Raw genomic sequence first — 15,394 nt, 5'->3', positions numbered from 1 at the left:
TTTTTACTGCCGATGCCGCCTGGAGCTTTTGTTCCATGCAGACTTCTTTTTTCTCGGGGAGATTAAATAAGACCGGACATACGGAAATAGAGAGGTCGCGATGGAAGAAAACTCAAACAAACACGGTATTCCTTCTCAATAACTATCAAGATAACATTCAGTCATCAAAAGAGCATTCTATCATGGCAAAGTTCCCTGTTAAATCTCTGCAATAGACGATGCATTCATCATGATGGCCTCATATAGCCCCATCCTTCAACTCCCCGTTCCTCCCACTACGGCCCCACTTTCCCCTCAACATCCTGGACCACATGCGCTACCGTTTATCAACGTCTCCAGCCTCAAGGGACCTCAAACCCAATAAGAACACATTAGGTTCAACCTCACGACAGGCAAATTACTGCTCATTTTCGTTTACAATTGCGTTTTCGGTGCACGTCCTATGGCCTGGCCAATGGTCCAGAATTCCACGACGCTAAACCTGAGCTTCCCTGCTCATACACTTAACTTTGAGTTGAGATTAGACGTACATACATACGATTCTCGGTAACATGGACCCCTTCAGGTATGCAAGCTGGTACATCTATCCATCTATTCGTCAATAGCTTCAGCTCCCCATGAGACTACTGCCCACCCATGTAGCTTCCCATGCATTCACACTGAGACAGTCGATAGTCTGTCAGGGCTGAACTCATCAATTCTAGACTCAATTAAATCAGAACGCCAAATGTGACAGCTTTGAGGCTAATATGCCGATCTTCCGGGTCTGATCAACTGTAGCTGAAAGATGTGTACAGGATTGACAGCCACGCATGGTGCAATCGACTGGCTTGCTGAGCCAATTTGACGCAACGATCCCTGATATTGCCCCCCCCCGTCAAAGTTTCAACATACTCTAATTATACCGAGAAACAAAGGGGGATGATCCACCAATCTGAACCGAGGAATGACCGTGTTACTCGCCCCAAAGTGAACTCGGATAGCAGATCATCTCCCCGGCCATTGCAATTCCAACGACTCTTACGCGATAGAATCACAGGTATTGGTTAGGAGTTGTCTCAGCCCGACATCGCTTCTCTTCATCCCGCGTATAACCAGGTTACTTCCCTGACAGTCTCCTCTTTACAAGGCCACATACCCCATTATACCTGATGTTAATATCCATCCCTGTCGCGGACCATCGGCGCTCGTCCGACGTTCCATAATGGGCACATGTCTTGATCCAGAAGTTAATATGCAGCCAAGACAACGTTATCAATCCCGCTCGGAAGAGTGAACATCCAGAAAGCCATCCGGCTTGGCCCCCACGTCAAAAAAACGCCTCAAAGCGCCTTCACCGAAAACCCATGCCTGGTATCGTGAAGTGGTGGTCTCTTTTAGAAACAAGCTATGACCGACAATCTAGATCAGGGAGAGATATCGTTAACTTGACACTTTCATTACTGGTTTTCGATGGTGCCATTTACCAGCGTGTTGGCGAATGTGCGACAATTGCATCACGACTTTGCACTTTGAAGTCGATCCATCCTACAAAGCGATGATTTCCGAATCTCATCGCCAAGTTAAGGCTAGAAGACGCCACCAGGTCCCTTCCCTCCCTTTTCTTAAGTGTGGAATGAGCTATCCTTGTTGTCGGGTTGCATGGGTTTGGGTAGTGTCGGGGAGTATGCATAAACCTTCTTGGTCTAGACATGTCACCATCCGAGCTTGAGCAAGGTTCGGTTTCCCACTACTTTCATTGGATTCCAGCCTGGTCTCCTGCCAAGCATCCCACGTTGGCGCTCCCATATCCCGCTCGCCACCCTTCCCCGAGCCATGCTCACTCTGTGCCAACGTATGCACGCGAGCACTATCGATTATTCTGCCGGCTGGGCATCACACCTGTCTCGGTAATGCGGCATGTTTTCCTTGGCGTTCCCTGCATGATTCTTGGGAAGTGGTTGATGGGCAGTCAGCACTTACTTTTCCTAAATCAACGTCATGTTAGAGCGTCAAGGCAGGCTCATGGTTGAGCGATTGGTACTGAAGTCACAAACTGCTTCACTGTAAGTATACGTCAAAGACCTCCTCATGTTTGTGGTGAGTTGAGTAGGACTTATCACGTTGTCACTGTCTTACTTTGCCTACCGTGTAGGCATGAGTTTCCTCGGACAATGCCACACAGTTCACGGCATGGTTGTCTTCATGAGGGCTACGAGAGTCTGGCATGCTGAGGATGGCGAGTTCTTGGCGCTAATTCCGCAATTCAAGTTGATAATCAGATAGCTAATTGACAAGTGACAATGTCATATCCAACCAGCTAGTAGCCCATATCAGTGGCAAGATGCCTGATAGATTTACCAATATCATTGTGCTTACTGGATCGTCGATGATGACCTTCGGTTCTCCAAGCGAGGGGCGGTAAGCACGTCTTCAAGTCGATCTTCCTGATCTTTAGCCCCTTACTCTAGATATTGTGCTATTGGACGATCTTCATCAGGAGTCTGTACTGATTCAGCTTGCGAGATCGCATCGCCAACATCACTCTAACTATCAACGTCACTCTCGATAAGAACTGGATATTAACGGAGCCACCAGGCGAAGGGCGAACTCTCTTGATAACATAATCAGATTTCCCTTGCTTACTGGCTCACTGAAGAATCAAGAACACAAAGGCTTCAGTCATTTTCTGGCTGGAGCCTTTCATCGCCAACCTACACCAGTCATCGTCCCAGCTTGTGCTAGAAGCTCAAGTTGTTCCTGTAGGGTGTTAAGACCATATTCAGCCCTGACATACCGTTCTGAGTCGCGTTTCTCTGCAATAGCCCATCTACACTCCATAAAGTCACATTTGAACACTCTCTTTTCTTTATGGATACCCTCGATGTGTTGTTGCAAGTGTTCATTTTCCTTGATAGGTTTGTCTTACACCCCGGACAGTCGCATTTGAGGGTCAAGGTTTTACATTTTGAGGAAATTGGCAATCTCGGCCTTGTCGTGACCAAACTTCACCATTGATTTGTTTGAATCTAACCTGTAGCCCCCGGTATAGACTCACTTGTTACTCTTGTGAGTCGCTTACTAAACTCATGAATTTCTCAACCTAAATCTTCTTCAGCTAAACGCTTCCTTCTCCAGTAAGACCATCTCAAGCAGTGTGCTTCTTGGCGTCAACCTCAATCTCAAATCTCATAGTCGGCAAAGCCAACCTCGGAACCCCAGTCGCGACAGACCCGGGTCGATTATCCGGGATTCGTTTCTTGAGTGCCTCTGTCAAAATCGGCAACGTGACGTCAATATCAAGATGATAATGTCGAATATAGTAAACGTCCTCCCACCCCCGGAGTCCAGCTGCTTTGAGCATGGTCTCAACATTTTGCACAGCCTGCTCAACTTCGTCTTTCACGTCGTCTGACATCTCGCCTTTGTCGTTGAAGCCGCCTTGGCCGGATATTTTGAAGAAGCCGTTGCCGAGGTCGACGGCTTGGGAGTAGTGGTTTGTATTGGTGAGGAACTGGAGGAACTCGGAAGGAGGGGTTATGTATGTGAAGGCCATGATATTCAGCTAGGGTATTTTGGTGCGTGTTTGTCTTGTATGAAGTTGTTATAGAGTTAAGATGCTTACGCTCACACTTTCAAGAAGACTGGGACATATTTATATGTCGAATTCTAATCCAAACAGTTTTAATCAACATGACGTGTCCAACACAGTAAGCCGCAGCTGAATAAGCCCAGATACCAAAAGGAGGACCATTCAGCGCTTCAACACCATCTTGGCCATTGAAAGGAGGGGGCGCCAAGCCTCTTCAGCCGCAAACATCTGAGTGACAGAAGAATTGCTCTAAAGCTTGAAGGCGCCAAAATAAAACAGACTTTGCTTTGTTAAGATTGTCATAAAGTGGGTAAATTATTTCGCTTCCTAGGCTCTTGGTAACCAACTTTTCTGACAATCTCTTGCGCCGAAGCTGATTCCAAACGCCAAGGCTGACTGACCTCGGATTTGAGCTTGTCATATTGGAGAACCATCGTATCTAACATGGCCGAGCTCGGAGGCAGCTGAATTATGGAGGTGTTTCTACCTATAAATATATTTTGGCGTTGGCTCTGTGCGCGGTTAGAAGGTTTTCGAGTTAGTATTTCCAGAATGATTCCATTTCAGGTATCCACCTAGTTCTCAAAGGACGGAATTTAGCATCCACCTTCTGCTTATATATCGTCTGGGAAAGAAACCAAGCAAGAGCTGATGCAGTCTGAATTCATTCAGTTAGCCTGAGTCACGGCCCAATTTGATTCAGATGCATATTAACATATCGTATGCCTCCGGCCTCGAACATGGGCGGATCTGTCGACTTGAAAAATGCAATATTACACCAAGTTCAAATGGTCTTAAAGTCTGGGAGCCTTGATACCTTATTGGAGATGTGACTCTTAGAACAATACATGAAGCTGTCGGTTCAACTTCCCTGCTTACCGGTGTAGCTTTACACTTTTCGGGACGGGGGTAACTTCCGGCCAAGGTAATTCTGAAATAATAAAGGCACCAAATGAATAACGAAAGCTGAGAAGAAGCATTTGGGCTAGTTCGGTCATCTAGCTATCAGAGGGTGCAAATGTTTAGATAAATCGTCTGAGCAGGCTACTAGGTTGCAAAGATTGTCCTTTAAGACTTAGGACGCCAAAACAAAGTAGCCTAAATGGTAGTCTAAACTGGCATAAATTCAAGGGACTATCTCGTCTCTTATGCTGTTGGCGGTCAATTGAGCAGATTTCTTTACCTTCCTATCCATGAAGATATCTCATTCTTCAAAGCAAGCTTGGAATCCCTCCATGTCGACCTGCGGTTTGTTAAGGAAGCCTTCTTGATACCAGTCTGTTTCATGCACTTGAATTTGTGATATCATTGTGCTATCACAATATCACATCTTCGCTAACATACAGGACCGTCTCGCAGGCTTGCCATTAAGAACGCCCAAACCGCCCGCCCCGAGCAAAGCTCCCTCATGGTAGCACTCTCAGGAATTGGCACAGTACCATTCGAACCGGGCTTGCCTTCTCCGAGATCGTCAATGAACGTGCTTACGGTAACGGCGTTTACTTCGCAAAGGATTTTGAGACCAGATTCTCATACTTAAGGCATAATGGGAGAGTTACTCCAAGAGCTCGCCGCCCTCTTCCGGGGCCTCGGCGAATTAGACTGAAGGAAGGCACATAAGGGCAGAGGCTAGCTTCATTCACAGCTTGTACGTGACAGACCAGAGACAAAATCTTCAAAGTAAGGAAAAGGCATGATGAAATTCATCAAGCGGAACGCTTTATTATCGTATCAATCCGTGCTCTATTGCGCAATATTGGCTTCCACCTCAATCTCAACAATCATACCAGGAATACCCAACTCAGTAACACCAACACACGTCCACGTAGGCTGATGATCAGGCATCCACTTACGGAAAGCCTCGACCATCAAGTCAAAAGAGCCAGAGAGCGAAATATGGTAGCTCCTGACAGAGTGGACATCGGCCCAGCCTCTTGCACCAGCATCCTTGAGGTTCTTCTCGACGTTCTTGAAGGCGAGGTCGATTTGGCCCTTAAGATCGTCCTTGTCGATGTTGCCTTGGTCGTCCCAGCCGCCTTGGCCGGAGCACTTGATGGTGTTGCCGACGCGGACGGCTTGGGAGTAGGAGTATTCTTTGTTGTTGGTCTTGCCGACGCCTTCGTAGTTGTAGTATGTGAGGTGAGACATTGTGACGATTTGACTAAAGATGTGTTTTAGTTGAGTAGTTGTCAAGACGGAGAAGGAGAGTTCTTACGTTGGGAGAGATAAGATGTGTTGGTTGACAAATTGGTAGACTTGGTTGGTAGATATGGATGCTCTAGAGGAACCTCGCCTCTTATGTACTGCACAGCATGACACACACAATAACCCTTTAGAAGCTTGGCGCATTCAAAGGTGATGAAGCTCTGGCTATCATGAATCTAAGACCTGTCGAACGGCGTCATCATGTTTGGTCTGCGGCACCGAGTGGTCAGCCAACATTCCTAATCCAGCAAGCTGAAAGACCGTACCTGATACCGATAACCTTCCCCGCAAAACATTTGCCCAGAAACATCCCCAATCAAGCATGAGATAAGGCCAAAGTGTGGCTTTGATAGAAACTGTGGGTTGGTAGGGGCCTAAAAACTTGCCCAAACAAGAATGGTCGCGATATCCCCGCAATCGTGGGGTTCAAGTTCCCCTCATGCCCTGGCCTCAAAACTTGCCAATCTTGAACATTTCGTCTACTTGATCCGTTTATGGTAACTCATAGCGGTCTCTGTCATGATAGGAGCTTACAATGTCAATAATTGATTGGAGTTCAATTGTTTGCTTCACTTCTGTTGCGCCGAGGAAATCCGGCTGCTGTCGTGTCGCACTCATTATAAAGATGATGCCCCCAACTCGTCATCAGACTGCTTACACTCAAGTTCTCTAATCTTCTTGTCTTCACATAATCTTTCGCAATGGCTTCAACTACACAAATCTCATTGCCCAACGGCAAGAAGTATGACCAGCCTACCGGTCTCTTCATCAACAACGAGTTTGTCGCAGCTTCAGGCGATGAGTTTGTCGTGACAAATCCCCAGTAAGCACCCCACCCCGCAGAACTCACCTGTAGGGCGAGCACTCATACAACTCCAGCACCGAGGAAGAAGTCATCAAGCTCAAGGGCGCCTCAAAAGAGGACGTCGACAAGGCTGTTCAAGCTGCGCGCAAGGCCTTCGAGGGCGAGTGGTCCGAGATTGCCGCCGTCGAGCGAGGCGCGTTTCTTTACAAGCTTGCAGAGCTTATTGATCGCGACCGTGAGCTCATCGCCGCCATTGATGCCTTCGACAACGGCAAGGTAAGCAACTTGAATCAACTTCAATTGACCACCTTACTGACCTTGCGCCTTTAGCCCTTCAGCGCTTGTCTCGCTGGCGATCTCGACGAGTCCTACAATGTCTTCCGCTACTACGCCGGTGCCGCCGACAAGATCAGCGGCAAGACCATCGAAACATCCCCCGCCAAGCTCGCATACGTCCTCCAAGAACCTCTCGGAGTCTGCGGCCAGATCATCCCCTGGAACTTCCCCTTCATGATGCTCGCCTGGAAGGTCGCGCCCGCTCTGGCCTGCGGTAACACAGTCATCCTCAAGCCCGCTGAGCAGACTCCTCTGTCTGCGCTATACTTTGGTAACCTTGTCAAGGAGGCTGGTCTTCCCGCTGGTGTTGTCAATGTTCTTCCCGGTCTTGGTCCTTCTACTGGAAAGGCTATTGCTGGACATATGGACATTGACAAGGTTGCTTTCACTGGTAGCACCAACACTGGTCGGGCTATCATGAAGGATGCTGCCAATAACTTGAAGAACATCACGCTTGAGTGTGGTGGTAAGAGTCCCTCTATTGTCTTTGCCGATGCAGAGCTTGAGCAGGCTGTTAAGTGGTGTCACTTTGGTATCATGGATAACAAGGGAGAGGTGAGATCAATTGTCCATGTTCCCAGCATCGCCATCTGCTAATCTCGTCTACAGGTCTGCACATCTACCTCAAGAATTTACGTCCACGAGGACATCTACGACAAGTTCCTCGAGAAGTTCGTCGAAGTCACTAAAGAGAACGACAAGCTCGGCTCCCCCTTCGACGAGTCAACCGTCCAGGGTCCTCAAGTCTCCAAGACACAATACGAGCGCGTCCTCTCCTACATCGAGGAGGGTCGCAAGTCCGGTGCTAAGCTTCTCTACGGAGGTAGCAAGTACGGCGACAAGGGCTACTTCCTCCATCCCACCGTCTTCGCCGACGTAAGTCCCCAAACCCCAATTACACAACAACCATACTAACCCGAACAGACTACCGAGGACATGAAGATCATGAAGGAAGAAATCTTCGGCCCTGTCGTTTCCATCGCCAAGTTCTCCACCGACGAGGAGGCCATCGCCAAGGCCAACGACACCTCCTACGGTCTCGCCGCCGCCCTCTTCACAGAAAAGGTTTCCCGAGCGCACAAGGTTGCTCGCAAGCTTCAGGCTGGTATGGTCTGGATCAACTCGTCTGGAGATTCTCACTTTGGTATTCCCTTCGGTGGATACAAGTCCTCGGGTATTGGTCGTGAGTTGGGACAGTATGCTCTGGATGCGTATACTCAGTCCAAGGCTATCCACGTCAACTTGGGTTTTGAGCTATAGATGGGTTTTGAAGATGTAGTTAAATGATACCAATGAGTTAAACATGCAATGGCCAGTCTCGGCTTTATAAAACACTTGCCGAACCTCATAAACCCTTTGCCGACGCTCGGGTTCTGTTTCCCGTATCGTCGGAACCGACTGCCCCGTGACCTTGGCTCTGGTCCCACATCCCCAGATAACGGACTTGTTTCTATCAACGCTATCATTCAATCTCCGCTTAATTGACACGATGGTGTAACTTGATTCGCTCCAGCCCTTGTCAGTAGATTGAATTACATAGGAAAGGGCGTCAGATACCAAGAGATACCAAGCCTTGTAGATAGGTATAAAGGATAAGATACTGGTGTTTTGTTGAGCGATAGGACATATTTAACAATACTCGCTTTATTCTATTCTTATTACTTTCAACTTATCAATACCTTCTAATAGTAAATCGTTCAACATGACTGCAACAACCTCCGTCAGCCCAGACGCCATCAGGGCCATGTTCGCGTCGGCCTTATCAAGCATGTACCGTCGCGAAGTACCCCAATACGGCACTCTCCTCAAGCTCGTATCAGACATCAACCACAAGAACAACCAGCAAATAGAACCTCGTATTGAAGTCGAGAGACACGGTGCCATCAGACTCGGAACACCAGAAGAACTATCCATGATGCGACGTTTGTTCTCTGTCATGGGAATGCACCCGGTTGGCTACTACGATCTCACCGTTGCCAGTCTTCCGGTGCATGCTACTTGCTTTCGGCCTCTTACGCAGGAAGCACTCGCTTATAACCCTTTCCGGGTATTTACTTCATTGTTGAGATTGGAGCTCATTGAGGATGAGGATCTTCGATCAAAAGCTGCTGAGATTCTGAGCAAGCGCCAGATCTTCACAGCTCGATGCGTCGAGTTGATCGAGCTCTTTGAATCATTAGAATCTTTCTCGGAAAGCACAGCGGAGGAATTCATAAAAGAAGCTCTAGAGACATTCCGCTGGCACAAGACCTCAACGGTCGACTTAAAAACCTACAAAGCCCTCCGAAAAGCACATCCCCTCATCGCAGATGTTGTCTGCTTCAAAGGCCCTCACATCAACCATCTCACGCCTCGAGTGCTAGATATCGAGACAGCTCAGATCCGCATGCTCCGATATGGATTACAAGCGAAAGACGCCATTGAAGGGCCACCGCCACGAGAATGCCCTATCTTACTCCGCCAGACGAGTTTCTTGGCTATTGATGAAGCCATTGCCTTTTCCGAAGGTGAAGAAACTGGAGGAAGTCACAAAGCAAGATTTGGAGAGATTGAACAGCGTGGAATGGCTTTGACACCCAAGGGACGACAGTTGTATGACGATCTCATCAACGAGTGGAGAGACACTGTGGGAGATGAGTCAAAAGAGAAGCATCTAGCCAAGATCTTTGAAAAGTTCCCCGACGATATGGAGACTCTTCGAAAAAGGAAGCTGGCATACTTCACATACAAGCCCGTCTCCGGCGCTGAAGGAGACGATATTGAAGCTCTTGTTAGCTCCGGAGCTGTGAAGGTCGAACCTATCACGTATGAAGACTTTCTACCTGTTAGTGCGGCTGGCATTTTCCACTCGAATCTGGGGCATGATGGGGGCATGAGTCACAGTGTAGGAGCTGATCAGGGTTCTTTTGAGAAGAGTCTCGGGTGTGTTGTTAAGAAGGAGTTTGAGTTATATCGTGAGATGCAGGAGACTTCGATTAGAGAGTGCCTAGCCTAATGTTGGTCTAAGGTGGTATAAACTATTTCATCTCTTAGGGTCTTAGCGGTCATTGTTTAGGTTATGCTATGAAGAGGATTAGGCTTCATCATCATACGGTTGTTACTAAAGAATTTCTTTTTCCAGAGATGGTGTACAGCAGCGAGCGTGCAACTGCACAAGTCAGTAATAGAGCAGGAATAAAGACTTCACATAATCATACCATCTCGTTGCCTTCTTTCAATACGTCTTAATGAACCAAGCAAAGACGCTCTTGATGGCGGTCTGGTATTTGTCTCAAAATACCTATTGGGCAAACTCCTATGCGCGTGCCCTAAAAACTGCAAAGCCTCATGAAATAAAGGAGTGCAAGCCGCACGTCAAGCGGCGACCATAGCAAGTTCTTCCAAAGATTCGATAGAATGACATGACCGAACAGAGTCCAACCCAAATAAGATCTCAAACTTTCAAAAAGTCCCACAGAGCACCTTGCTCCTTGATCTCAACCAGTGTCTTCCCATCCTCCCCAACAGCCATACTCCACAACTCAAAATTGTGCTTGGTCAAAAGCTCGTAACCACCCTTAGGACTTGGTCGCAGCGTAAAGAACTCATAAGACTGGTGTTTGCTTGCTTGAGCATGGAATTTCTTTCGATCATTGTGCCCAATGATAGTCCCAGACACACAGTTGCGGAAACCCAGCCATCTATCCTTCTCAATGCATTCCCAGTGGTAGCCGCCCTTAGGATTCAGACCCTCGCTAAGTTCGAGATTACCGCCGACGAGAGTGATGTATTTGTTGGTGTCGCGGAGACGAATGATAAAATCTGCGCCGGGGTAGGGAACAGACTCAATGTGATCTGAGAGTATTTCGGTCATGCTTGAATGGGTTGGGGTGGCGGCTCCGTCCATGGTTGATGCGATGGATAGTACCTTGTCTATCAAGGCGTAATCTTTGTTCATTTTGTTTGAGTTGTTGTTGGAGAGTCGGTGTTGAAGTGAGATGGATTTGATACCTCCACTTTACACGTCACCCGCCAGCTGCGGGAGGCCGACCAGTCAGAGGCCTTGACAAGCGCTGTGGCGACTATCTAAGCGATGAAGATTCACTGCTAAAACAATTCACTTACAGCCCGGATTGACAAGCCGATAGTACATTTTACAAACGGACAAGCAGATCGGCCTGTTTGTAATGCACTGAAAATGTGGGGATTACTGTTTCAAAATGTGTAGGGTAGTCAAAAGTCAAAAACAGATCAGACACCATCAACATCCAATCGTTGAACTACAATGACCGCCAGTAGGTTTATGCTATAAACATCTGTGGTGTATAGAGATGCTCAATCAGTTATTGCACTTTGGTTCATAAATCCAATCATATCATGTTGTACAGCTATGTTTCATCACCAGGGAGGTGTGCCAAGAGCTTCTCTGCTGTGCCCTTTCAAGCTATGTACGAATAAACACCAGACCCTCACTCTCACGATAGCTGGTTCAAGTTGCAACCCAATCAACGCCAAGAGTAACTGTAATTGAACAGACCAGATTGAGCATCGTAATAAACGGTCAAGGGCGTGCAAAAGACAACATCACCCACAACGACCAACCCCAGCCACGACAGCTTCGAAACACATACCCTAGACGATTTTGGGTCACAAGGCCTATCATAAACGCAACAATCAGTCATTTACATTCACATACAGCCCCAATCACCGAGGCAGAACCTCATTCAGGTAGAAACAGTGCCCAGCCCAGCCAAGCCCAGGCCTCGTGTGACTGCCAAATCACAAACAAAGCCTCCCTCACAATCTCACCCACCTCCCCTTGCGCGGACAGGCGGGCTTCACAAACGGCCCGCACTGAGTCAAATAAAGTTGAACATTTAAATTGAGTTTAGACAGAAAACCGTTGTTGATATGGCATTTCCCTTCCCGCAGCATCCGGACCCAGCGCCACAGCCCGTTCTAGACCGTGGGTTTGCGTGTCCTCGTGCCCTGAGCCACAAAGCTCTTGGCTCGCGCGGTCTAGAACGTTGATCATGGGTATTTCCGAGCAGTTTCCTACAAGGGACAGTAACACGCCAATGAGGAGGGCATGGAGGTTCCCGTGTGATCTGTTGGTTGTAATTGGATGGCGACGGAGAGGGCCTCACGGGAAATAGGCATAGCACGCTGGCGTTATGGCGATAGTCTCTCAAATTAGCCAGGAACAGCCGGCATTCGGCAGGGCCTTAATTCGAGTAACGTTGTATCATGTCTCAAGCTATTGATAACGGTCTTTTCCGGAGGCGTATGGGTCGCCGACCGGAGTCTGGTTGATGCCGTACAAGAGTCTAGACAGGTATCATGGTTGAAAGGAATTGAAGTTACACGGACAAGCCTGTGCTCAGGTACGTGGAAACTCAGGTGCGCCAAGCGTACGGCAGTGCCGGGGGCTCCATGATCTGAGGAAGTCACTGATGGAATAACTGATCAAGTGTCTGAGGGAATTCATCACGCGGGATAAATCCGCTTACTTACTGGGAGACATCGTGTCTGGAGGCAGAAATGGAGGAGGTGCTTGTCTCGGAATGCACTCGAATCAAAAGGAATCAGGTGCATAGTGCTCAGTTACAATGCATCAAGCAACCCAACCTTGACCATAATAAGACACGGACGTTGACAGAAACAGATACAATTTGGCCGAGCTTTGACCATGGACCCTTGAAGAAGAGCTCTGTAAATGTTCTTCTCTAGCTATGAATAGACAGCTCACATTCCTGGTCTGACAAAGCTCTTCAAAAGGACCCCTTTGGGCTAAACTAGTGGGAGGCTGAAAAGGAGGATGAAAGGACCCTTAATTTACAAGTAAACAAAAGCTTACTCGCTCCATAAATATTTTTCTCCCTTCAAGCCAGCCTCAGCCCTGAGATCACCGGACCCTGTTTCGCCAATATGTTATGTCCAAATTGAGATCCGAGCGCATAAACTCGGTATGTTCTGGAAGGCTTCTACGTCTCACGATATGGAATAGTGGAAAGCCTCGGATAGTTTGAGGCTTCTTAATTTCCCTCATGCTGCAATGCAACATCCGTTTCGTGCTCGTGCTCGGTAATTAATTATCGTAAGCAGCCAGGGTGAAGAAAGATTAGACGGTATGTAACACGAAAGCGAAGCACCTCATCCGTCGTATGCAAAACACACGTCTGCTCGTCTCATCTAGATGTCCAAGCGGGTCGATCAGAATCCACCCCCTCTCCCTAAAGTAAAAAAAATAAAGGACCCTGCCAAGAGGAGAACGGTCGCTGAGAGTCTAGAACTCCGCCTCAGCGGCTTTGGTTCCTCACAAGGGCGGAAATGAAGGAAGGGAAGATCAGTAAGCATTAGACTCAGCCCAGTAAGAAGATAACGGGATTGCCAAGCAACGAGGTGGTCGTCTGACAAAGAAAATAGAGAATTAATAAAGGTCCAAGCCGTCGTTTCCGTGGAAGCTAGGTAGAGAGAGAGTTCAAGGGCATAACGTTACGAAAACGCCATGTTGGAAGTGAGAATGCCGCGGCATGAAGATCAAGCACGTTAGTGGAAAATCCTCCGATGAAAATAGACGTGTCTCGATCCCTTACATGACTGGCGAGGTTTTACGCGTACTGTCAAACAATGCCCATCCTGATCTTTTCGCCATGTGGAGCATCGAGAATTTGAGGATTGACATTGGCATCTCGATACAGTACAGTTTAACCTGTACCGTAAGCAGTGGCAAGGTCTGATTGGTCCAACGGGAACTTCTCCGGTGCAGAGACATAACGGACGGGCATCGAAGGTTGGGGGGAGGATCTCGGCCGGTGGCGTTCATCTCGATGTGGCTCCCATCACTTGACTTGAAGGGCCAGACTGCATGAGAGCTGTGTTCCAGATCGATCTACAACGAAAGGAAAAGGGTCTTTTTAGCCACAGTAGCTTCATTAATGAATATCCATTCTTTTGATCGTGAAAGAGAGAGACAAAACACCGTATTGTACTGTAGTAAGCCGTTACCGTATTTTGATGTGCAGACGGGGTGTGCCCATGGTATTTCCATCCATCCCTATGGGTAATTGTGGATTGTCGCATCCCATCTCATGTCAATCCAATCCCCAATGTCATGTCTGTCAGTCCGTCCGTCAGCTATCAATTGGCGGCCGTTTTATGTCTTTTAGTCTGAACCTCTCTCTGTGTTTCTCTCCCTCTTTTACCCCTTGGTTAGCTCTCTCAGTCCCAGTTTAAAACGGTTTCACAAGGCATGAACGGAGAAACTTGTGTCGTCTGCAGTTAATTAATTACTGATCGATCACTACATCTCGATGCGACGGAGAGTAATCTACAGCGCAACATACCTAGCTTCCAATTAAAACTTCACACATCTCGATGCTTAATTCTGCTGCAACGAAGATCAAACAGGCTGACGAGTAAAGAATAAAAATTCCACGAATGTTCATCACACACCCGTGGTCGCCAATCTCGTTGACCTGACTAATGTAGTGTTTGTGTGTTTCAATCACGATTGAAGAATCCCCTGGCCTAACTAAACCCCACATGTTGTCCTGCTCATCGGTACATCGTGTCGGGAGGCAAATTCTATCTTGGTTGATAGACAATGATAGACGCGGACGTCCGTCAATCGACACTATTAGTTTACGGTTACGGATATGTGATAAGCGCTTCCCGTGCGCGGACATGCGCCGATCAATTCTAGAGTTCATCACTGGCTGATCATTTGAGGAAGACAGGTTCTGGCCATCGAAAAGTCCAAAATTCCACGTGGGAGCTGCGTAACTATCGACGTCAAGTCTTATCACGTAGATGAGTCACGAAACGGATAGACATCTGTTAGCTCTAAGAATTGCATCATTGTTCAACGGTTTAATGTTTGATTGACAGCTGCATTGTATATTATGATGTAGAAAACCGCGACGCGATGCGTAGAGTTGCTCACCAGACGACGATAAGCTGTTATGATCGAGAAGGAGGCTCATCCCTGACCTGTCTATCATGCCATGTCAACAGATCAACATTTGACTTTTGAGGATCATGATGAGCTGCAGGGTTGATACAGATGACGGGAACAGGCATCCGTATCAAGATCAAGACATTCTACAGTATCATCTACCCTAGATAGAAACGGAGTTGCTCCGGGTTTCATGGCTCCCCTCAATAAACGAAATCATAATCAAACCATCCACCCCGAAGCTTTTCGCGATGCCGATGCCCATGCTCCGATGCCGATGCCACTTCTACCTCGTCTCATGCCGTGCCTTGACAAGTGCAATGCCGGATGCTACTGTACCGAGCGAGAAATACAGCCTAACGGACTACTCGGCCGGGTCGTGATAACTTTGACACCTTTTTAATTGTCTTGGCAAACACTTGTTTCGTTTGAGAGCCAATCCATAAAGTCCGTCCCGTGGACAACATCGAGATACTACTGCTCTGCCCTGCAATGACAGGGCTATACCCATGCGATGCTCTAAACTTTATACCATAGCTTT

At 47.7% G+C, this 15,394-nt stretch overlaps 5 protein-coding genes across 5 annotated transcripts; 2 read left to right on the top strand and 3 right to left on the bottom strand.

Annotated features, from left to right (window-relative positions):
* Window positions 1–3,127: 3,127 nt before the first annotated feature.
* Window positions 3,128–3,535, bottom strand: B0J16DRAFT_315040 (Endoribonuclease L-PSP/chorismate mutase-like protein; the record flags this gene model as incomplete). Its single annotated transcript, XM_046125226.1, has 1 exon — window positions 3,128–3,535. One exon carries the CDS (start codon window positions 3,533–3,535, stop codon window positions 3,128–3,130), a length of 408 nt encoding a protein of 135 aa, XP_045990374.1.
* Window positions 3,536–5,262: 1,727 nt separating this feature from the next.
* On the bottom strand, window positions 5,263–6,125 carry B0J16DRAFT_410216 (Endoribonuclease L-PSP/chorismate mutase-like protein). The gene is made up of 3 exons (XM_046133127.1): window positions 6,043–6,125; window positions 5,787–5,986; window positions 5,263–5,732 (listed from the first exon to the last, which is right to left on the bottom strand). The coding sequence occupies exons 2-3, from the start codon at window positions 5,918–5,920 to the stop codon at window positions 5,315–5,317; spliced, it is 552 nt and encodes a 183-aa protein (XP_045990373.1). The 5' UTR covers window positions 5,921–5,986; window positions 6,043–6,125; the 3' UTR covers window positions 5,263–5,314.
* Window positions 6,126–6,255: 130 nt separating this feature from the next.
* On the top strand, window positions 6,256–8,225 carry B0J16DRAFT_298402 (aldehyde dehydrogenase domain-containing protein). Its single transcript, XM_046124490.1, has 5 exons — window positions 6,256–6,599; window positions 6,656–6,857; window positions 6,912–7,472; window positions 7,527–7,793; window positions 7,842–8,225. The coding sequence occupies exons 1-5, from the start codon at window positions 6,478–6,480 to the stop codon at window positions 8,175–8,177; spliced, it is 1,488 nt and encodes a 495-aa protein (XP_045990372.1). The 5' UTR covers window positions 6,256–6,477; the 3' UTR covers window positions 8,178–8,225.
* Window positions 8,226–8,542: 317 nt separating this feature from the next.
* Window positions 8,543–10,152, top strand: B0J16DRAFT_45200 (uncharacterized protein). Its single transcript, XM_046133875.1, has one exon. The coding sequence runs from the start codon at window positions 8,620–8,622 to the stop codon at window positions 9,910–9,912; it is 1,293 nt and encodes a 430-aa protein (XP_045990371.1). The 5' UTR covers window positions 8,543–8,619; the 3' UTR covers window positions 9,913–10,152.
* A 198-nt stretch (window positions 10,153–10,350) lies between these two features.
* B0J16DRAFT_379178 (uncharacterized protein) lies at window positions 10,351–10,803 on the bottom strand (the record flags this gene model as incomplete). Its single annotated transcript, XM_046130979.1, has 1 exon — window positions 10,351–10,803. One exon carries the CDS (start codon window positions 10,801–10,803, stop codon window positions 10,351–10,353), a length of 453 nt encoding a protein of 150 aa, XP_045990370.1.
* Between the last annotated feature and the right edge of the window lie 4,591 nt (window positions 10,804–15,394).

Source organism: Fusarium flagelliforme (assembly GCF_020744385.1).
Source record: "Fusarium flagelliforme strain FIESC 12 MPI-CAGE-AA-0113 chromosome Unknown B0J16scaffold_1, whole genome shotgun sequence".
In the NCBI taxonomy this organism is placed as follows: Eukaryota; Fungi; Ascomycota; class Sordariomycetes; order Hypocreales; family Nectriaceae; genus Fusarium; species Fusarium flagelliforme.
This window is presented reverse-complemented; position numbering and strand designations above follow the sequence as displayed.

What these genes read in the sequence shown, in the direction of transcription:
- B0J16DRAFT_45200 (XM_046133875.1), top strand. Translation starts at nt 8,620, where the DNA reads ATGACTGCAACAACCTCCGTCAGCCCAGACGCCATCAGGGCCATGTTC.
- B0J16DRAFT_410216 (XM_046133127.1), bottom strand. Translation starts at nt 5,920, where the DNA reads ATGCGCCAAGCTTCTAAAGGGTTATTGTGTGTGTCATGCTGTGCAGTA. An exon ending in CACATCTTATCTCTCCCAAC is followed by an intron (nt 5,733 to 5,786) that starts GTAAGAACTCTC and finishes ACACATCTTTAG; the next exon opens with TCAAATCGTCACAATGTCTC.
- B0J16DRAFT_298402 (XM_046124490.1), top strand. Translation starts at nt 6,478, where the DNA reads ATGGCTTCAACTACACAAATCTCATTGCCCAACGGCAAGAAGTATGAC. An exon ending in TTTGTCGTGACAAATCCCCA is followed by an intron (nt 6,600 to 6,655) that starts GTAAGCACCCCA and finishes ATACAACTCCAG; the next exon opens with CACCGAGGAAGAAGTCATCA. An exon ending in ATCCCACCGTCTTCGCCGAC is followed by an intron (nt 7,794 to 7,841) that starts GTAAGTCCCCAA and finishes TAACCCGAACAG; the next exon opens with ACTACCGAGGACATGAAGAT.